The 20,219-nt window shown below is 36.3% G+C and overlaps 1 protein-coding gene across 1 annotated transcript; it reads right to left on the bottom strand.

Annotated features, from left to right (window-relative positions):
* Positions 1–726: 726 nt before the first annotated feature.
* Positions 727–19,268, bottom strand: LOC121420390 (potassium voltage-gated channel unc-103-like). Its single transcript, XM_041614998.1, has 12 exons — positions 19,131–19,268; positions 16,935–17,017; positions 15,690–15,878; positions 14,479–14,751; positions 13,681–13,923; positions 11,657–11,807; positions 10,726–10,934; positions 9,808–9,939; positions 8,809–8,929; positions 7,895–8,088; positions 7,165–7,399; positions 727–5,986 (listed from the first exon to the last, which is right to left on the bottom strand). Exons 2-12 carry the CDS (start codon positions 16,971–16,973, stop codon positions 4,935–4,937), a joined length of 2,838 nt encoding a protein of 945 aa, XP_041470932.1. The 5' UTR covers positions 16,974–17,017; positions 19,131–19,268; the 3' UTR covers positions 727–4,934.
* Between the last annotated feature and the right edge of the window lie 951 nt (positions 19,269–20,219).

Here is a 20,219-nt window from a genome sequence, read left to right as displayed (position 1 = left end):
AACAGGGACGACGGGATTTTTCTCCCTTCATTCCCTTCCCATCTTGGAGTTTTAATGCAGTCCAATGACCTTCTCCCCCGCTTTTGCCCGACCCTCTCTCTCTTGGAATATATCGTGCACCAGAATTTAAATTTTACTATCAGTCAAACACCTTCAACAGCAAATCAATCACTCAAAAGACATTTATAGATTTCCACACGAAGTCTTTCTTTATTGCTAGATCCAAAACAAAAATTAGTTGTTGACTCGCGAATCGTCTTTTCTTTAAATAAACAAAAAAACCTAGATCAGAAGTGCTAAAATAAAGTAAGTTGGCTATGCCACTATCAAACAAAAGTTATCAATATTCAATATATGAATGAATGATTTAAAGTAAAATATATGGAGTGAATTTATGGAATAAATTAGTTACGGATGGAGCGGAATAATGAAGTCATGTAGGTTTATAGGTATGTAGAGAAATATGCAACCGTAACAATGCCTGCCATCTAATTAATTATTGCAATTAGCAGCATAAATTGTTGAATTTCCATCACAGCTCAACAGTGATTAGTTATTTGTAGACGAAAAACACGAAGATAGGAAACGCACAAGAAAACATTCATATTAATCTTAAAGTATTTCCATTTTGAGAGAAAGTAATGTGATTATCATTAGCACGTGATATTGTACATTCTTTAACGTATATATTTCACGAGTTAATTTTACCAGCTTTCACGATTATTACGTGTGTACACACTGCCCGGCTCCCGGGCCGTTCGACCCGCGACGGAGACAGCGTGTAAACGCGGTAAATAGGAAAGTATCTTCTTCTTTCTTTTGCAAAACACCCCCCAAATTACTGTGAAATGCCTGAAAAAAATCAATAAACATGCGTAATCAAAGAATATAATTGATGAAAAGATCGAAATTTTTCCTAGCTGTTTCTCCGATTTGTCTGGATGTATGTATTTTAAAATTCGATGGAATACTTCAAAATTTGAAGAGTATGTATTTGTATATATACTGTTTATTTATTATGTCATTCAATTATGTCAATTTCGATCCATATTTATGTCTTCATCTTTGGCAACTTTTATAACGACAATCAATAATTCACTCTCTTTGCAATATTCCAATGGTCCCTAACCTTCCCCTTCTCTTAACCTTAACTAACGGGGTCGACGTATACCTCCATAAAATAGAAAATAATTCAAAATAAATCATAGAAACTACAACTCACAGCAGATCAAATCAAATCAAATCATGAACAGCTAATCAGACATACAGGTTCAGCAAAAATAAATCTAAGCAACATTTTTAGATAATTCATAGAACAATCATAATTTACAAATGCAACCAAATTATATACATAATATGCATTTAAAACAAATATCTTACAATCGTTAAATCATATATATTTTTTCTTGAATACAAAGAAAATTTGAAACTTTGTAATGTCAGATATTTTCCGATGGAATTTCTTATAATTTTGCGGGGCAATTAGGGGCATGCTTCACAGAGAGTTTAAGAGTGACTTGTGCTGCAATTTGATAATGAATGTTTATGAAATAATATCAATTAAAGTCACGCTTTACTTGTTGTGAAACACATCCCAGATTATAACAAAATGAATAATGGATATTGCAGTTTGAATAATTTATTTATATCCTATTTCCTTTATTATTTTTTGTCAGAAATTGTCAATAATTTAAATTTTAGTTACGTTTGTCATTAAGGCTATGTTGGTTATCGTTATCACGATTATTATCATTGTCATCCTCATCATCACCTTTTCCTCATTAATATCACCATCAGCATTTCCGTTCACATTTTTTTATTTAAAAAAAGCATGGAACCATAAATTTCATCATGACGTTTGTATTTTCAAGATCACGTAAAAATAACAACCAAGATGAAGGAAATGTGTTAATTATAGGGAGAAAAATCATTGCTCCATAGTACAAGACGGTGGAAGGAAAAAAAAATAACCTCCGAACCATAGGAAATTACCTTTAATATGCTAACAACAAGTCTTACCAAACCACTTTTTCGAAGTATTATATCTTTGGTAAAGTATTTTTCACATTTATTCTATCATTTACAAATAAATCAATCATGCACACATTGCAGCAAATATATGGATATGTATTCGCCCAAACCCGGTACTAATTATAAAAGGGAATAGTTTCAATATAAGATTAGGCTCGGCAGAACATAATTTTCATGTAAACAAACGCAGCCATAGTATGATTTGAATTCTCAATCTAAAGGTAATTTTTAGTTTGAGGTTAGGAAAGAGAGAAGCGAGAAGTCTACAGAATGATGCAAAATTGAAAACAAAAAACAACAAGACATTGGGAAAATTCGTTGTTTTGTTCTTGGCCGTTTGTTCTATTGATAAGTCAACAATAATGTAAAAAAATATAAATAAACAGCTGCGAATATTTGCTGTAATGTCAAACGCAGTCTACATATTAAACTTTGGTTTGCACAATAAGGTTTGTCTTATCATAAAGCAGAGAAATATTCATTTTGTAATATGTAACAGACGTTACTGTTTATATTATCTGCAAAATTTCAGTAAACAAAATAAAAAAAACAAAAGAGGGAAAAGAAATCGCATTTCTAAGAATTGTGACCTTGCATGGCCTGTTAAATAAAATTTAAATAACTTGACTCCGTGCAATTCGTTATCGGCTTATCATATCAGGTAGATGATATAGAAAAAAAAATGTCCGCCTAGTATGAAAGTGTCAATATAATAGCGCGATCACTCCAGTAAATGCAATATCCAGCATGAACATGCCTTGTTAACTCATAAGCAATTCTTGTAATCGGACACAAGGAACCTATACACACTTAGCATTATATTTGCATATCTAATGTAAGAAATACAATAAAGTAGGGAACTCGTTGCACTCTGCATATATTCTTTGAAACATAAACCTCATTATCATATTATGAAATAGTTTGTTCATTAGAGAAGAATGCAATTGGGAAAAAAAGAAAATGGGTCTGCAGTGTAGGTAGACGACTTGTGAAATAATGTAAAGTGTGAAAACAAAGTTATTTTAATTAATTATCGATGAATGACTGCAAGCTTAAAGCGTAAACGCATGTAATCTTCATTGAAAACTTCAGTAAAAAAGATTCGATTGTTAACACACCAACCTGCATCGAATACAAATGTGATAATCGGCTCATTATTATACACCCAAACAGATTCTCGATCCGGAGATACATATATACATATAATTCCTAAATCTATTGAGAGATTACTCTTTGATATCATACATATTTACAAAATATATAAAATACAAAATGGGATTTGACATTCAATGCTAATTAATCTAACATATAATAAATTTTCTTTTACTTATAAAAAATCTGGAAGTATCTTTTTCTTTCTGATGCGACGCCGTGAAATACCACAGCTACTTACAATATTTTTTCCTTGTTCACACTTGCCCCTTTGGATGCATCTCTCTCTATCTCCTTCTCTCTTCCTCCCTCTCTCTCTCTATTTTTTTTTCTCTCTCTCTCTTTCTCCTTCCCCAACTCTCTCATCTCCGTATCTCCCTTTCTCCTCCCTCTCTGTCTATCTATCAAAATTATTTTATCGTTAGATTTTTTTCCTATAATTGAACAATGGATATATCCGTCAAATTATATTGCGTGTTGTGCAGATGGAATATGTTAAGATGCGACAAAATAAAATACATATCGTTTTAAAAGGGAAGGAGTTTGTGTTATGTAGTATCTTTGAAAAGCAAAAAAAACAAAATAACAAAATAATGGAATAAAAATTTAGAGAAATAAAAGGTATAATAAATTATGCAAAATAGTTCTGCATTTGATAATTATCTTTACCTTTAACATTGCAATGTGCCTTACTTGACACTAAAATAGGAAGACGAAATATTTCATTAATTTGGTTTAGGAATTATTTTTTTTTAAGACATGGATAAAGTGGAAACTGAATGTGTTAAAATATGACATGTTTTCCGGTCTTTCCTTATTTTACCCTTCGTATATTCAAATTTGTAGATTATGCTGTGGTTATTATTAACTCCGTTTGAAAGGCATAAACACTTTTTTTAGATTTGAGGGGGAATCGTTCAATTAGATTATCTTCATTCATGATTTACCTTTCCAATATGCGTCCTGATGCCCTTTTTATAATATTACAATTATCAACACAATGAATATAAAAGGCTTTTCACCATAAACATGATAACCACAACAAATCTAAATGTATTCATTATCGTATGTTCAAGAGCCTAGTACAACTGTAACCGGACCCGTTATAAAATCCGACTACCATGAAATGATTAACTATTCGATAGTTATTAACCGTCTTGATCAATGGAAGCCGGATCAAAACCGACCAATGTTACGTCAATGCAAATAGATTTGGTCGGTCTAAAATCGGTTTCGCAGGTGTAAAACATGTAATCGTGGAGTAAATACACGATATAAATCAATTTTTTTTAGTTGAAAATGAGAATATTCATGAAATCCCACCCATGGAAAGTATAGACGTAGGCATTCTTCATATTCACTAACGACACAAACTCGGCTTAAGATCACGTGATGTATTCAACACGTGATGCGAGTTTTTCAAATTCCATTCTGATTGGTCCTCTCCAGCCAAAACCTCCATTCGTATTCCTTCCGGTTCACGCGAAGGAAACGAAGGATAATGCGTTGCGCATGTCTTGCCCACATTGTAAGCGCGAGATTAAATATGTCTAGTCGCGCTTCAACAGCGTGGACAAAATGATTCAGTGGTGACTAATGTACGTACGTATTGATTATTGTTGCAGATTTATACTCCATGGATCGCCAGCTGTTATAACGTTGTATCGTACCATTGTGGCAAATACCGTATACGAGTATTAGAAACAAATAAGGAAACAAGTACCATACGCATAAAGATTGACTTCCGTTTGTTAGCAATACGTTGACGAAAGGATGGAGTCATCCTTTCTATTTTTATCATCTGTTCGTTCTAGCCATATAACTTCATTGGTGTCTGTCGATAGCCGGCCACTCACAGAAGGAGTAGACGAGGCAGACTGAAGATTGTGGCCAGACACAGAGCGATGTGCTGTAGAGACGCGACCAGACGCGGAGCTTGGGCGAGGCGAACGCGTCGTCGGTCGCTTGTCTGATCGCGGAGATCGCGATTGCCGTTGTAGTGTTTGTGTTTCTGCGAACGGCGTGCTTGGTTGTTCGCACTTCTTTACACGTGGCATAGTGTTAGAGGAATACATGGATTGTTGATGAGGCATTGAATGGGAATTTGATTCCGGTAGCAGGACTGGAACATCCACCGGTTGATCACCAGGAAACTGCTGGCTTAAGAGTCTATCGACATCGTGTAAATTGTTGGAAGTACCATTGTTTCCTGTTATAACAGATGCCATAGTGGCAGGGACACGGTTCGACACACTAGGAATTTGCTCATTGGTATTGGTGGACGGCATGATATTATGAAGTAAAGACTGGGCATCCTGCTGCATTGTCTGTGCAATCACCGCCATTTCTTTCTGCTTTTGTTCTTTCAATAACACATCAATTATCTCATTCCTTTTTGCATCAAAACTTTTTTCGATGTTATCAAGCTGCAAGTATAGTTCATCTATCCTCTTATGCACTGCTTTATCACACACTACTTTGTTAGCATCCACAATGTGCATCGCTGGTTGCGCAATTTGTCCTGTGGATGAACTAGTTGGGGCGCCCTCTGGCGTTCCTCTTATTCCCAACCCTGTTGATATACGCCCTCTCTTTCTTGTCTCAGTCAGCTGTGGCTCTGATATCGCCATGTGCTGAGTTTCTCTTAGAGGACTGTGTGGAATGGGATCAAGTTTTTTTGGAGAGCGGGGGCTGCTGGTGTGCTTGGGGATCATCGGGGCATCTTCACCTTCGTCTTCCTCCTCATCTTCATCTGCGTTTAATCTGTTCATCTCTATGTCGACCGTTGTACGTTTGGAAGAATCTGTTAATGTAAGGCAGAGAAAATCATTTGAAAAAGCTTAAGACATCCCTTTGGGCCAAGCCGCAGAATTCCCGCCTCTTTGATGCTTTGGATATTAGTTACCAACAGTTCAAATACAGTTTGGACTAAAGGATTCCCTCACACTCCCATCTGAACCCCATAGGGCTAGGGCATAATAGTGGGGTTGAATTGTTAATACTGTTTACTACATTGTTTATTATGTACAATCAAGCGTAAATTTAACATATTTAACTGGTAAGAAATTGTCACTCTTTGTTTCTAGGTCAATGGTCTCCGTTCACACCCCTTCACTCGAAAATTCGATAATCCTGATTTAGTGCATTTTCTATATCCTTGTGTAAGATTTGAATGGTTGTTTACAGTGTAATAGCTAATAGGGATAACACATCTTTGGAATTTCCTTATTTTTGGAACCCTTTCCGGGTTTGGTGCCATTTTTTTTCTTTTAATAATAACAAATTTTGAAACAATGAAATAGTAACACAGCTTTTCATCCAATCAAAATCAAGGAAAATATTCATATCTGATAATTTTCCTTGATTTGGAATGAATGACGACTTGATGAGGAACAGTATTAATGAATTGCCTCCTGGTCACAATTAGTTGACAGGGTCTGTTCGCTCGGCAGTTACAATGAAAGCAGGCCCCAATAACACACACACACATTAACGGTTATAATCGCTAAATGAAATAGCGTCTCAACAGTATCTTCTATGCGCATGAATAGGAACAAATAAAAAAAAAATCTTTTTTAAATATGGCGAATAATTGTTAACCTTTGTTTCACAGTTCCCAAAGTTGAGGTCATGGTTCTACTAGAAGCGAGGGGGGGGGGGCTAAACCACCAAAAAATAATTGGGGTTGCTGCATGTGTTATTCTTCAAAGGCAGCATCCCATGTTCTGGAAGATGTGTAAAAGAAATGGTAACCCAAATGACCTTCATTTTATAATGAAACCCTTTTTTACCTCCATTTTGTAGCCATGGTAGCGTAAACCTTTTCATATTCTTTAGTACCAACTTGGCATCCATTTTGAAGTGATCGCCCCTTTTTTTTCTTTTGCTTTTCGAATCTACATCAGTACCCCTATTACGAAAAATCAATCCCAGGGCCCTGGTTAAGGATTTTGTAAAACGGACCCGTTCTGAAGTGCTTACCTTGTGATTGTGACCTTGATTTCTCGCTTCGCTTTCTGAATCGTCTCCTAGTACTGGGTGATGTAGAACGATAGATAGTTTGGAGATTCTCTGCACTTTGCATAGGTGTAATGGTTAATCTAGTATTGCTGACTGTCAGGTTGTTTCTAGAATTTGAAGTTTTCTTTTGCGGTGTCTTGTCAGCCTCGACGTCTTTCTCAGGAACCGCTGAAGGCCTTCTTTCAGAAGTTTCGTACTGATAGAATAAAAAATAAAACAAATAGGCGACTAAGGTCTTGAAATATATATTTTTTCATTTATTTCTGTAAGGTTGTAATGTGCCAACTGTATTCATTGTGAAATAACATATGGAGCCGTTTTTAGGATATTTCACGCAAGAAAAAAAAACAAGTCTAAGGAAACTCGCGTGCCCGTCATGAACTTTGGCAGCTAAACAAATATCTGTATCTGATTCAATAAACCCATTCATAAATTATTTTAATTGGAGGTATCTATTTACACGATGCGAGCTATGTTCTGGATATTATTTTTTTTTTCATCTTTACTAGGGCCGGAAAGGGACAGGTAGATTCGGTTGTCAGTTTCAAGTAGACAGGAAGATGGAAAGATAACGAAACCCGGATCCATAATTAGCTCTTCTTTGCCCTCATAGAACATACACATGTAGTAGTGGTTAAAACTAAGGCTTTTAAAGGCCTTTAATAGCATGCCCATACTGCAGTGAACTTACATCTCTCATATCCATGGTGATTTCAACCCTCTCAGCAAAGTGATCTTTGAAGTCTGGATATGACCTAATGACATCCATCAGATCTTCCCTTGCCAAGGTCACCAGGTCACAATAGGTCAACGCCCTTACAGTGCCCTTTGACCTCCCCACATCCTGGCACGTACAGAAATTTTCACCTACAACATCATTCTTTCCTGCATTTTGAAACAGTAGAGAAGAACCAAGAATAATTTCATGAATAATTATTCTTGTGTTTATTAACCCTTTGCGCGCTGATATTGCAATCTTGCACATTCGTACAATTAAATTCAACAATCGCGATAACTAGTTTTCTCCCCTATCTTCAAAACAGATAAGCTAATAAAAGACAACTGGGCGTTGTGGCGTGCGCCTGTAATCCAAGCTGTGGGGAAGTTACAAATTGATGCAGAGGGTCGAGGTTCGAGCCCTGGTCACGTCTTTCGGATGGTGACGTTAAAGGTCGGTCCCAGACGTAAATAATCATATCTGATTGATACACGTCTGACAAAACTCAAATACACACACACACATTACATCTAAATAATATGTGTATCAATGGGGCAATATTGAAATCTTGAATTAAAGAAGATAACGTGGAAACAATTGTCATGATTATCCTCCAAAACCAATTCAGTTAAGTCTATTTGAGGATACCATCCTCTTGAAATGCATATTAACAGAATCCCATGGAAAGAATAGGTAACATGTAACGGAGATAATATATATCATTCCCGTGCCACTTAAAAGTAGACATTTGATGGTCCTGAAAATGGCCACCCAAACACGATGTTTCGATAAGCATGATAAGTGTGTTCATAATTTATTTTTGTCAGTTATATCCGAATTCCGAAGGAAATTTGATTTAAGAAAAAATGATGAAAAGTTGTACTTACCTAAAATTGCTAGAACAAGATTTCCCTGTAAAATTTCCAGGGATCCTCTCGATATAAAGTACATGACATTTAGCGAGTCGCCTTTGTGTATTAATATATCACCTGGAGCAGTGTGTGTCGTCTAAGTTATAGAAAATGTCAAGAAAAGTGAAGAAAGATGAATTAAACAATATTTTATTATTTCTTATTTTACAATATAGAGGTTGATGGAATATAGAGTATTATGGAGGCTAACTTTTGGTCTTACTCAACTCTCATTTTGTTGACGATCAGTCATGCATTCAGTCTTTCGTTAACCATGCGATAGTCATGACAGTTTCAGTCGGAAATCTGTCAAAAAATATTTGCTGAAAGAAATTATGGAAACGGCTTTCATATTCTGCGATTAAGTAAAATAAAAAAACGATATTTAATATTCTTGGACATATGATTTTCCTTCCAACAAGTGACTTTCTTCAAATGTTATTTTATCCCACATGTGCTGATTAAATTAGGGGTCTTCCATTTAATACCAGGTGCGAAGATAGATTACACTCATTACAGTGATACAATGCATGTCATTATGTGAGGATACATCATAATGTTTTAGTGGGGCACAATGTACATGGTGTCAAAAAATAAGACGTAACATAATGATAGTAAGCATGGAGATGAGGTCATCAGCTCGTCAATTGCATGAAAACAAGATTTTCCATTGGAAAAATGCACTACTTAAAAATAAAAATCACGACCAATGAACCATGTGCTCTTTATATCGTGTTTTCTAACCCTAATGAACCGTAATGGTGATACAACAGTTGCCCCGGTCTCAATATCTTACAGGGCCTGGATTCAGAGTTAGGATTGCAATTGAGTTTTGAGTTAAGAATGGTGTAAATATAAGGATGGTGTTTATTTAGTTTGGTGGTTAGATTTTGTGCTTGGCTTAACGTGCAGATATTCCATCAGACGAATTGTCGCCGGAGCAAATGTCATGGATCCGATTAAATATCGTCTTACCTTGAATTTCATCGATAACGCTCGTAAACATCCATGATTGACACCCCGGAATGCATTAGATTCTTTGAGAAGATTACGATTTAAATGAAGTGATATATCAGCTTGAAGAAAATCAGGAAAGTCGGCCATAACCTGATGCATGAAGATAAAAAAGACATAGGCCTATGAATATTCACAGAATGTACTTAGGTCGATTGTAATAACAATGTCCATCTCATTTCTGATTTGAGGAAATGGGGACATGCGTATATGTTTACACACTTTCTCCCTTCCCCCTTGTTTAATGAAATTGTTCTTTTTTAGGGGGAAGGGAAACATCATTAACAGAAATAAAAGCAGGAAACCCCCCATGTTTTACTAAATCCTGAACACCCATGAAAACGTGAAAAGGTGTGCAGACAGATTAAGGTGATACAAACGAATAGCAAAGATATTTTGTCACATTATTATCGTGTATATGTCCTATGCAGTATCCGTGTGTTAGTTTAGAAAATGCCCTGAACAATTGATGAATAAGTATTATATACAGACAAGGATAACCGATTGATGTGAGATGAAAGTATGTAAATGTAATATTCCATAACAGTGCAAAATTGATAATAGGCATAATAAATAATAATTAGGCAATAAGTGCGGATATTGTTTATAATTTTGCTAGCATTTTATTGTATAACTATACACTCGAATCAATTGATTGGTCTGAAAGTCTGACATCACTATTTACCTTGGCTACATAGTATGACTATATCGAACTAATTTTAGCAATCAATTGTTGTTTTGTATTACTTCATTGAACAGAAAGCAATAAAGGAACAGTATATACAATGCAGATAGAGAGCACAGGACACGGTCGCATTACTGACACAGACAGGATTATATCAAACATAAAGTATTAATGTGCGGAATAAATCCACTTACTTCTGCGACTTCATGGAAGTCATTTCCATTCATATAGACCCAGGCATGCTTGAAGTATTCCTTCAACCGACTTTGTAAAGGATTTGGTACATTGTGAAACTTGACGAACTCTTTAACGAGGTTTAGCTGCTGCTGGTACCGGGATATACCGGCGTAAAGACGCTCGATGATCGCCGTCATGTTACCGAAGATGCAAGCAAACATGAGCGCTGAAAGAAAAAAAATAAAGAAAGTCAGTGATGGTATTATGTTATCAGCACATTTCCTATGGTTGTGATGTCTATGAATTAAAATAATCCCATGTAATATTCAGACAGAATATTTATTCATAATTGTTAACAAATTTGAATTTGGGTAGGCTGTGATTGAACGTATTTCCGACTTGGATAAAGGAATAGTTTGTTTTACGTTTTTGCATGGTTGGGATGAAGACTTGTCGGTATTCCTTCATGGTTAACCATTAATTACTTGATATAGTTCAAATGATTTCAACTTCTTCTCTGTACCTACCTCTAAGCTCACTCAACCAAACAGAAACAACACAAGATACATCAATCTTTGATTTTATTTCTAGGGACAAATGGACTGTCGTTCAAATTGTCTGTTAGGAAGAGTCCATGGAAAAAGTAGAATGAAGACATCATGTCAAAAGTCTGAACTATGTATTTTTATAGCAGGAATCCCGATATAAATGCGATATGCTGCATTGCACAGTGGCGTTCCCTTTTGTCTATGATCAAAATATTACAATTGGTTATGAAAAGCCACGCAGCTACAATGTACATGTATGACATCTGGCAAGGTTCCGAATGCAAAGAAGACTCGTGTACAAAATAAACACAATACATTTGTCAGCTTAAATGAACGCATGCATGTCCTTTAAAAAAAAAAGAAGTGTATCTAGATATAAAGGAACTACCAGTATACTCACATCCTATAAGCATCATGCAGATGGCAAACAGTTTTTCTGCATCCGTTGATGGCGCTATATTCCCAAACCCCACTGTTGTTAAAGTTGTTAATGTAAAATATAGTGATGACACGTATTTATCTTTTAATGATGGACCACCTGTAGATGCATTCTGTAGAGAGGGCATAAGAATAAATAGAAAAAGAAACCACTTTCATAATGATTGTTTGATAGAATGTGGGAAATGAGGAGAAAGAGAGAGAGATAGGGGGTTGAAAGAGAGAGGGAGAGAGAGTGAGAGACAGAGAAAGAGATAAATTAAGAGTCAAAAATATATTTTGAAAAAGACACAGTGAGATAGGAAGGGGGATGCTTGATTGCCTTTTGTTACCATTACCCAACAACAACATACACAATTAAAGAAAAGAAAAGAAAATAGACAAAATAAAACCCCAACAATAAGACGAAAATTAAATCAAACATTTGATGTAAAATTCACAGAAAATCTTCATTTAAGAACATCAAAAGAGCCAAATGGCAACTCCCACTTTTTATTCAATAGGCCTAACATCATTAAAACATGGTAAAAATGCACCACGTAGTCTTTGCATTTGCCTTGGATTGTTAAAATATGTTTGGTACATTTCATCTTGCTTTTTTCAGAGAGAGGGCGCACTCCATCTTTTTGCCTGCCAATATTTCGCTTGTCACGCTTGTGGCAGTACATTCGAGACTAATTCAATATCTCTTTGGAAGCATCGGAATGGTGTAATGCTTCCCCTGGGGTGAGATTAATCTTAATTCATAGACTTGCGAAGTGTAAATGTTACCCTCCCACGAGACACCCCATTGGAAAGCTACAAATTAAATGCCCCTGAGCCCCGGATGTTACAGGGTAGACGGTAGAGAGAGAGGAAAGAGAAAGATGAGAGAAAACAAGATTTAAAAGAGAGAGGGGGAGGGGGTAAAGAGAGGTAATAAACCTGCAGCTAGATGAACATATAATAACAAGCGAGAAGATGGAATTGACAAAGGTGGGAAAAAACATATGAAAAATTCCGAAATAGGGGGCATAATTTGTTTACCAGTATAAGTAATTATTATATTAGCAGAATTATTTGGAATATGCATCATTCGACAGAGCTTAAATTTCTTCATTTTTCCTGAATTAAACGTCATTTGTGTAATATTGAAAAATAGATATAGATACATTTCATTTTTTTAAGTTATGTTAGAATTTTATGTTTATTTTTGTTGTGCCTATTAAAATGTAGTCACTGTTATATCGCAAGTCAACCGAAAGCTGAACGAAGTAGGCAGGACAAGCAGCGGTGAATTCAACCCTTGATAAATGCGAAAAAGTTGATTAAAAAAACACGTGTCGTTCGAGTGACCAATCACAGGACGGCAGGTAACTAGTACCCTGGGAGGTGTTAGAATCTAATAACTCCTTTACGCCTGAATCACTCCCCTTAAGGCGTTATAAGGATTGACGTTATTACAGGCAGGTAAATCAGACATTCACACAGCCGCTGTCAACAGTGATTCGTGGTTTGACATACTCGTTATTTTGGCAGTCACGGCAAGCTGCCTTTTCCATGTCATATTTCATCACCCAAATTGATTTCATGTTATGTTTACTGCAAAATGGTATTCAAAAGCTACCCTGAAATATAAAATGGAAAAAATGAGCTTGTCATGCAAAAGAATGCAGCATTTATTAGGCTACTCGAAAATTGTCATCTGATAGACTTTTTAAAGAGCTCTCTATTATTATTAAAATTATTTGCAAACATTATAAGACACTTCTCTGTGTCGTTAACACTTTCAATTTTCATGAGTACACATTATGATACGTCAAAATTCATATTTCTTTATTATACTTCAATGCTTATAATGCGTTCCGTTTTCTGAAAACACTGTGTTTGCGTTGGTCATGCTGATTTTCTTTTCCAAAAAGGCATGTGTTTTTTTGTTAACCTGTTGGGGAGCTAACGTCTGTGGGGAAAATAAATTAAAATTGAATATCAATATGTTTTACTCACCGTGTATGGAGTAAATAAATCTTGCGCTAGCATGTCTAGCCATCCATATTGTATCTCTGGTCTTTGTTGCTCCCCGATGGCGTACCATATACACGCCATCCAATGAGAAACAAGAGTAAAGGCACACATAAGGAGGCACACAACGGCTGGAGCAAACTGAGAATACTGGTCTAAACGACGAGCAACACGTAGTAGTCTCAACAATCGGGCTGTTTTTAACAAGCTCATTGCTGAGGTCGTTTTCTGCAAGGTAGGGAAAACGATTCAAACATATAGTGGAAGGTGCGTATATAGAATGGTATTTGGATTATCGTTTAGCATCAGTAATGATTAAAGAAAAGGCGGGTTTGAAAATGAGTGGACCTACCCTTACAAAAACAAATCGCGTATTATAATGATTATCATGATTACATTCATAGCTTTAATCTAATTTACTGATTCTTTCGTTTAATATTCAATCAATAATGATTTTAACCATACGTAAGATCCTGCATTGAAGTGTACCACTAGAAAAAGTACTCTTAGTATCATTGCTATGCGAATGTAATATCATTCTCGCAATTTATTTCATTAGTAGGATTAAACCGCTTTGTGAACTGTCAAAGCCAGTACGGGGGTGGTTCACAGATTTAAGTGTTAGTTATAGAGTCATGCTTAAATGCCTGCGCGCAATCTTATTGATTAATAGTCAGTAGTGAGCGTTCTCTTAGTATGATTTGACCAATAAGGTGACGCCTTTTTACCGCAAGCAACAGGGAACTTTAGTACGACTCATGAAAACCTCCTAGGAAGACATACCTCGTCTGCTGCAACAGAGAATAGAAGAAGATCAAAAGGGATGGCGGCGAGGACATCGATCACGAACCATCCCTTCAAGTAATGCTTGGCAATCTTGGCCGGGTTCGAGACGACCTCGCCGAGGGAGTCGTCGAGGAAGGTGGTTCTGAAGTTGATGAAGATATCGACAATGAACATGACGTCGACCACCATGTCGATGAAGACCAATGGTTGGGTGTAGCTGGTGGAGAGACTGTCACCATCTCGGGTATCAGCATCTTTGTTAAGTTTTGCCTGATATAGCAGTGGAGAAGAAGGAAACAGTGTCTTAGAATATAAACATAATGATGTCAGGAAAATAAAAAAAACATTACAATTTCAGCCTAAAAATCAACAGAGAAATTTGCACAGATTTTCCCCCAATGAGTAGCCACTTCTCAGGCCTTGTAGCCATGAGTGGATTTGCGCCCTCTATCGTGCCTCTATCAGAATATTTTCTACCAAGTGTGGCCGATAATAACCCGATTCCATTTCCATCATATCAAATTTTAACGAAAAGTATAAAACACACACGCACCTTCACACCCGCACAGCAGACACGTATGCACACAAAAGGTGGAAGATAATTACGCCCTTCGATCATTTCTAACACATTACACTTGCACACAGAAGGTAGATAACGATTTACTTTATTTATTATGTTATTAATATATATATATATATTTAATGCCTAAATCATTGAAAAGGGGTTGACGACCTCACATAGTAAACCACATAAAAAATGAAGGCAATAATAAGCATGCATACTAATATGTAACAGTTTTTATTATTATGTTAATATATATTTTAGGGTTGAATCGACCTTAGCGCTTGTCCATATTTTGATTATCAGTTCGTGTATCAAAGATACACAATTGGAGAATCAAATTTGTTCTCCTCAGTGCCACATTCCAGACATCACACTTTTTAAAGATCGTTTTCACTTTGGTGGCCGAAAATATGATTAAAAAACAAAGTACTAAAAAAGATTTAGCTGCCAAATATAAAACTGGTGTTTTTTTTTCTAAATGATTTACAGACATGTTATAAAGTTGCGAGATATTAATGCTTTATTTCATTATACATTATACCAATTTCATACGCAGGCATGGGGGAAAACTGCGTATCACTCACATTTACTCTTGCGTCATACTCCAACGAACTCACAGCCAATTAATACACAATATATTTACCTTGTTTTCATCATTTTTAAGTAGAAAAGCTGCTGAATACGGAGTAAAGATGGCTGTATAAACGACGAGGAGAAGTATAAACCAATCCCAAACTGCTTTGAAGGGTGAATAATGGAGGATAGTAAACTTGTGAAGCTGACGAACGCGAAGCTTCTTGTGGTTGATCTCATCTGATGTCAGTCGTAACACCTGGTGAAAGGATCATGAAGAGAATACAATCGCTATAGTCACATCTACGAAACTGAATCCAAACCGACAAATGACATGCAATTCGAAATAATGTGGGCCGATTCGTAAAGTTGTTCGTAAGTTAACACCGGGATCCTTTCTTGTAGTAAGTGATATTTTCATTGGTCATTATTTAGTGCGTAAGAAAGGTTCACCCGTCGCTTATGAAGTCACTCTTACACCACAGACAGCTTTATGAAACACCCACCAGATCCTTCTCGAGCCCGTTTTGTTGGTGTGACCTTGCACAGCAAAAACTGTGGTGTTAACCAGTGTACATAGAGGACCACACCAGTTATTTTACACCGGTGTTAAATTGGTGGTGTTAATTTTACACCTATAGGTGTTATTACAACATCTATGGTTGGTACATTTACACTCATTGGTGTTATGTGCAATCTCCAGGGTGTTATTTTAACACCTCGGGGTGTGGTCCTCTATTAACACCGATTGGTGTCAGTTTTAACACCACAGTAATTACACTGTGGTATATCTGAATATTTGCTCGTTACATAGACATATAGTCACAAACAAACCATCCTTGATTTTATATTTATTACTATTTGTAAGCAATTTTAGTTCACATGGTTTTGAAACTTTAGAACAATTGATTAACAGAACAAGTTTTATTTATTCACATTTTCCACACGTATGTAAATCAAATCGCAACAGTCAAAATTGTAACACCCCCACCCTTTATTGTAAAATGCGAACAAAAAATATGGCATGAAGCTTTAGGGTCAAAACCATGTTTAGGTTAATCTAGACGTCTAGATATGCTTCAAAATACAACAACCGAGGATTATACTCAAAATTGGAATAAAGCTCATACGGGAGGGGGGGGGGGGGGTTAAAGGCAGTCATAATCATTGAGGTGTGTTATCTGATTATGTTGATATCTCACTAATGACCATGCAGCTACGGAAACTAAAAAATATAGGTGTTATATGCAGCAGAATTTAGGTGTGGTTTAGTTCCAAGCGATTATTTAGCATGGTTTCCATAGCAACATCTTACCTCCGACTTATCGGTGGAGACATTTCTCTTTCGTCTCATTGGGATAGATGTCCCGTCTCTCTTACCGCCAGAACATCAGAATTCTGCAAGAATAATATTAGCAAGAATTAAGTCAACTGAGCTAGGGTACTTGGCATAGAGAACATATGCACTGTAAAAAATGTGGTGTTAAAACTGGCACCAAATGGTGTTAATAGAGGACCACACCCTGAGATGTTAAAATAACACCCCAGATATTGAACATAACACCAAAGAGTGTAAATGTAACAACCGTAGATGTTGTAATAACACCTATATGTGTAAAACTGGCACCACCAATTTAACACCGGTGTAAAATAACTGGTGTGGTCCTCTATGTAAACCGGTTAACACCACAGATTTTGCTGTGTGGGACGACGGGCATGATAAAGGGAAATCCTTGTTTAAAATTGAGGTAAGCTAAAGGGGTATAATGGATGCTGGTTCACAAATTTTACATATTTCATTTTGAGCATCTGACACTGACAACCCACCTCTGTTCACATTCTGTGCTGGTGAATTTGCATAATGTTTGTTTTTAACATCATTATTGAAAAGAAACACAAGACACTAGAAGACCGAAGGACAGAGGTGCTGTAGACACCTTTCTCGTTGCGCTTTCTAAAACCTGGCAGCGACAAAATAATATTGTTTTCATTTTGACAAATGGTACTTGACCACTGATTGGGGGTTCGATTCCGGTCGAAAATTGCTATCTTAACGGTTTACCAAATAAGTACGCGCCTGTATTTAATTATGCGGACATCTGATAATATTTCATGATTTGCATTGCCATAACCCATTTAGGAAGATTATAAATGAATCCCGGAATGAACAAGATGTAAACAAACTTTCTATTTGTAAAAGATGATGTATTGCGTTACCAAAATAATATAGAATTATGAATTGAAAAAAAACAAGAATAATGGGAATTTAACATCCACAAAGGTTCTTGATTTCTGGGTTGAGTATGACCTTATAAAATAATTTGACCAAAGTTATTGTATTCATAACCTACAGGGTCATCACTCTTGATCTACCCCAGGGCAAAAAAGGACTATCAGGTTTATAAAAAACACATGGTGAATCTTAAAATAGGAAATAATCTGGTTCGCCAAAATACATATAGGATTATTCCAGAGGTGAAAACCTATTTTGAGATTCTCAGACTAAAAAAATTGCTTTCATTTTCGATGAATGAGATTGATCGATATATGACGTCATTGGATACGATGGCGATGGTTCAACGACCTATTAAAATCATTAAACCGTGATCTGACAACATAGCTCACATCCTCCTCACAACATTCTTCCACCAGCCAGGTGCACAGGAACAATGATGAATAACATTCATCTATTGTGCTGAACGGATTACACTAACACCCAACATTAGTTGACCTCATATTCCACCAGCTCCATCACCTGCTCGACCGATCATCGTTGTTCTCTAAGCTGAACATGTTAAGGCATTGCACTTTCCTTCTGCAAAGTCGTAGAAGCAACCCGACGTACTCAGAGTATGCGCATCTTACTTGGCAAAAAATGGACAAAATCTGATATTTCATAGGAACTACGTGTCGAGCACAATCTGAGTAAGAAATTAGGAGCACGCAGAAATATTGCTGCGTTCAGGCTAACGTGGTCGCAATGGTGACGAAAAGACAAGAGGTGCACACCACAAATGATTCCATATATATTATGTGCGAAAGTGTAAGTACGACCTGATTAGGCAAACCACCTAACACTTGCGAAACGTACGAATAAACAAAGAAAGAAGGTTGTACAACAGAGACCACAGAGAAGAATCAAACAGGTATCCGTTTGGATGATATGTGACCACAACAACACAAGCGTGCAAATCGCAGAAATATGCTCAATATTGCAGTCTGCAATGCCAGTGCTTGCAAATACGACCGATTGTGACCGAAAACTTGGACTAATCCATCTTACCCAGTCAAAACATTTGTAAGCATCCAAAACAAATGAGGAACAGTCAATTCTCGTCCGTACAAAGCTAGGGCATCTTTTTCGAAAAGAAAAAAATATATATACATGTACATAAATATATATACATGTATATATACATTTATGATAAAGATTACAAATTGAAAAGAATAGTTGACATCATTATGTCTATCATTATTTAGAAAGAAAAGCAATAATTGTCTAAATCGTCACCTTTAGTAGCAATACTCTTGTCAATATGAGTCCCTGATGGCGATTGCATTGAGAAGGGTACCTAGTTCCAAATGTCCAATTCAAAATTCCAGCAACAGAAAACACATTTCAACCGCTATAAAACAGCTAGAGAAGTAGATTGACTTAATCACAGTAGAAACCACCTTCATTCAATGAAGCTAACCCTCGAATCAATTCAAACTACACATTTAAATTGTAGCTGCCAACATGCCCAAAATACAGACAAGTCCGTAAAGAGTACTTCGATGCACTATTGGTCGAAAGCTCGTCCTCAAGTTGCTTAAGAGGGAAACGCATCCGCTTCAAATTAAACTGAATTTGCAAACAATCCAATCAGCGCTATGTTTGGCACAAATTCATAGCAATTACAGCAACGCGCTGTATGATGTACGGTAGACTTGAGAAACAAAATGAAATTGAAGAATAACACAGGAAGCACTCATTGATTTGGGTGTTTGTGACTACAGGTGTTGGCCAGATACTTGGGTTTTGTTCCTCAAGAAGCCCGTGGGAAATAAAATAACGAGTCGATTAGATGCGATCGTTAGTGATAGAGATACATTAGACATGCATATTGATCCAGCGTCTTAATTAGACGACTTTTGCAATATTTGGTTCCATTACATGACATTTTAATGGAAACGAACATAAGAGCGGTATGAACGAAAGATTTTGCTAAATTTTAAAGACAGCGCCTTGTCAGTTACCCATTTTTTTGGTTTTGTAATGTAATGTGATTCTTCATTTAACAGAACCCTATTTTAATTTCATGTGTAATTCAAATGTATCACTCCGCATGTATAAGAATGATTGATACAAGGTGAAAACATATCGGCAATGAAACATTTGATTGCGGTGAGTATGAGACGCCGTAGCATAAATAATTCTGGTCAATATTTGCAATAAGCTTTTATTTTTTCAAGTATGTACATGATGTAGGAGGACCTGTTGAGAGATTTGTTAGCACGGCCAGCATATTGAAGGTTTGTCACCAAACGTTCGTTTTGTCAGCATTATATAAATAGGCAATTGCTCTAATTCTTGGTAATCGCATGGGTAACTTGACTG

This window comes from Lytechinus variegatus, chromosome 8, assembly GCF_018143015.1.
Source record: "Lytechinus variegatus isolate NC3 chromosome 8, Lvar_3.0, whole genome shotgun sequence".
Taxonomy (NCBI): Eukaryota; Metazoa; Echinodermata; class Echinoidea; order Temnopleuroida; family Toxopneustidae; genus Lytechinus; species Lytechinus variegatus.
Note: the sequence above shows the minus strand (reverse complement) of the source record. Positions and strands in the feature narration are given on the sequence as shown.

Excerpts from the sequence above, each read along its gene's own strand:
- LOC121420390 (XM_041614998.1), bottom strand. The coding sequence starts at position 16,973 with ATGAGACGAAAGAGAAATGTCTCCACCGATAAGTCGGAG. Across the intron at positions 8,930-9,807 it reads CGTTATCGATGAAATTCAAG|ACGACACACACTGCTCCAGG; the intron begins GTAAGACGATAT and ends TCTATAACTTAG. Across the intron at positions 5,987-7,164 it reads ATCAAGGTCACAATCACAAG|ATTCTTCCAAACGTACAACG; the intron begins GTAAGCACTTCA and ends TTACATTAACAG.